Source organism: Pelobates fuscus, chromosome 4 (genome assembly GCF_036172605.1).
Source record: "Pelobates fuscus isolate aPelFus1 chromosome 4, aPelFus1.pri, whole genome shotgun sequence".
NCBI classification, from domain to species: Eukaryota; Metazoa; Chordata; class Amphibia; order Anura; family Pelobatidae; genus Pelobates; species Pelobates fuscus.
In genome coordinates this window covers 177,343,487-177,345,809 of record NC_086320.1, presented here as the reverse complement: position 1 = coordinate 177,345,809, position 2,323 = coordinate 177,343,487, and the positions used below count along the sequence as shown (strand labels likewise).

Here is a 2,323-nt window from a genome sequence, read left to right as displayed (position 1 = left end):
GGGAATATCTGGCTCGAGGCTTACAGAGACCGCATCTAAGCTGGCCCCCACACCGGCTCCTCAGAGCAGTGGAAATGGATGACTAACCTGGAGTGCTTGTACCATCATTCCTCAGATGAGGAGGACACAATACCTTCCACAAAGGACAAAGTGACAGTGACACACGTATTTAATTTGGCAACATCTCAGAAATAGCATTCCAGGAAATTAATTTCAGAACAACCATAATTTAGAGCAGGGGTATATCTAGCACAATGCTCTTACAGCCATAATGCTGGCAAAGCATCAGGGTAGATGTAGACAAAAAAATACCGATTTGTCATTCCATTGCCATTGCAAGTAGGAGTGGTGTTCTCAATATTATTAAACTTGAGACAATAAAAACACAGAAAAACATATTGCTAATTAAATTTCAATAAACAAAGATTTTTTGTTTTAAGATTTTACTCACATTTAGCATGCACAAGGTTTTTAATCATATCCTTACTTCCATTCAATGGAAAAGGCTAATTTGGTCACTTGTTCCTTAAAAGCCAGGTAGTAAGTCTGACAACGATCACCAACACGTAATATTTCTTTCACCATCATGCTCCAGTTTGCAAAAACGTAGGTCTGCCAGTGTTTGCGAATGCGTAATATTTCATTCGTTGCTATACCCAAGTATGGTGAAACGTAGCCAGCTGCTGTTCCTATAATATTAGTCAGATACAACATTACTGCATGTGTGTATTCTTCTATGGCCATGTCACAGAAATATCCTAAAAACAATGCCATCCCCATGGTGGCAAATATCAAGGCTGCAGCAGACACAATCCAAAATAAGTGTGGGAATTTTGACCCCATGTTATAATTCCTTGTGGGGTATTGTGTTCGCAAACAGATTTTATCCAAGTCTGCAAGTTTGCTGTTATTCCATGCACTTATATCAATATCCAACTTCATCAAAACAGGGCTGACTATGTCGTCAGATGGTAAGGGTATTTCCTTCATTAAGCCAATCTTCTCCTTAAATTCTTCAATGTGATGTTGAAACAGAAGCCAGTCAGATGTCGTCTTAAAATCTTTAGCAATTCTGTAGATGTTTATCTCCTCATTCAGCCCTTCTTTTATTCTGTTGATCTCTAGATCATATGCCTGTGCTATTACACATTCTATGGAATGAACCTCAGCGAGAATCTCCGTTTTTTTCTTCTGAAGAGTATGTTGCAGTTGTTTGAAATATGCCTCCACTTTATCACACTCCGTAGATAGTGATTGGAGAACTTCTTGCTTATTTGCTTCCAGAGTTCTTAGGTTGGAGGTCACATCACAATATAGATTTTCAAATCCTTCAATCAAAGTCAAAAAGGAGCTTTTCTCCTGGTCATAAGCGTCATTAATAGAAGAAAAGGCATGTTGTTTGTGTTCCTCGCTGGTAGCACAATATCCACATATGAGTTTTCGATCTGTTGCGCAAAACATATTCAATGGTTGCTCTCTGTGTATGTCGCATACAGGGGTCTTTGGAAAAGCTTGGATTCTGTTATATTTTTCAATAATTCCTTTTAGTGGATGGTTAACCTGGAATCCATGAACATCTGATATTAAAGACTCCTTACGGCAAAAAGGACATTTTACAGATGTTGGTCTCAATGCCACATTCATCACACTTCTAGAATTGTTTTCACAGATCCTTTCCAAGCATTTATTGCAGAAAGTGTGGGAACATGATAACAGTCTGGGGTCTTCAAATAAGTTACAGCAGATGGGACACGTGAGATCTTCCTCCAGGATCGTGACTGAATTTTTCAGTTTAGGAAAAAAAGGCACAGAGTCTTTGTGTCTGGTCTCGGAGTTGTTCAAATTCATGTTTTTTGCAGTAGTAGATATCCCAAATACACACAAATGTCAGCATGCACAATCAGTGTTTCAGCTAAATGCAGTCACCTTTGCCTTATAGATAATTTTATAGGCAGTGCTGATGACATCAAATGATGAAACAATGAGGTGCCCTCTGTTTGGTGACATCATGGATGACATAACAATTGGGAAAATATGCTGTTGTATCTTGAAACTGCTAAAGGAGAACTAAAATGCTTTTGCATGAGAATCTTATCAGTACCTATATTTTATATCTTTGAAAAGCAAAATATATTTCCACTTAACACTTTTTTAAATTTAATATTTTTTTTTTTAGAAATCTGTGTATTAGGACGTTTAAGGAAGGAACCAGTAGCTGGAGATTTATTAAAGTGTTACTGTCACTTTTACGTCTAATATCGATACATTTTTGGCATTATATATCACATCTTTTTTTCCATCTGTTGCTTCTTTTGCGCTTTAG

The 2,323-nt window shown here is 37.4% G+C and overlaps 1 protein-coding gene across 1 annotated transcript; it reads right to left on the bottom strand.

The window, feature by feature from the left end:
• Positions 1–483: 483 nt before the first annotated feature.
• Positions 484–1,916, bottom strand: LOC134609392 (tripartite motif containing 13-like). Its single transcript, XM_063453069.1, has one exon. The coding sequence runs from the start codon at positions 1,846–1,848 to the stop codon at positions 484–486; it is 1,365 nt and encodes a 454-aa protein (XP_063309139.1). The 5' UTR covers positions 1,849–1,916.
• Between the last annotated feature and the right edge of the window lie 407 nt (positions 1,917–2,323).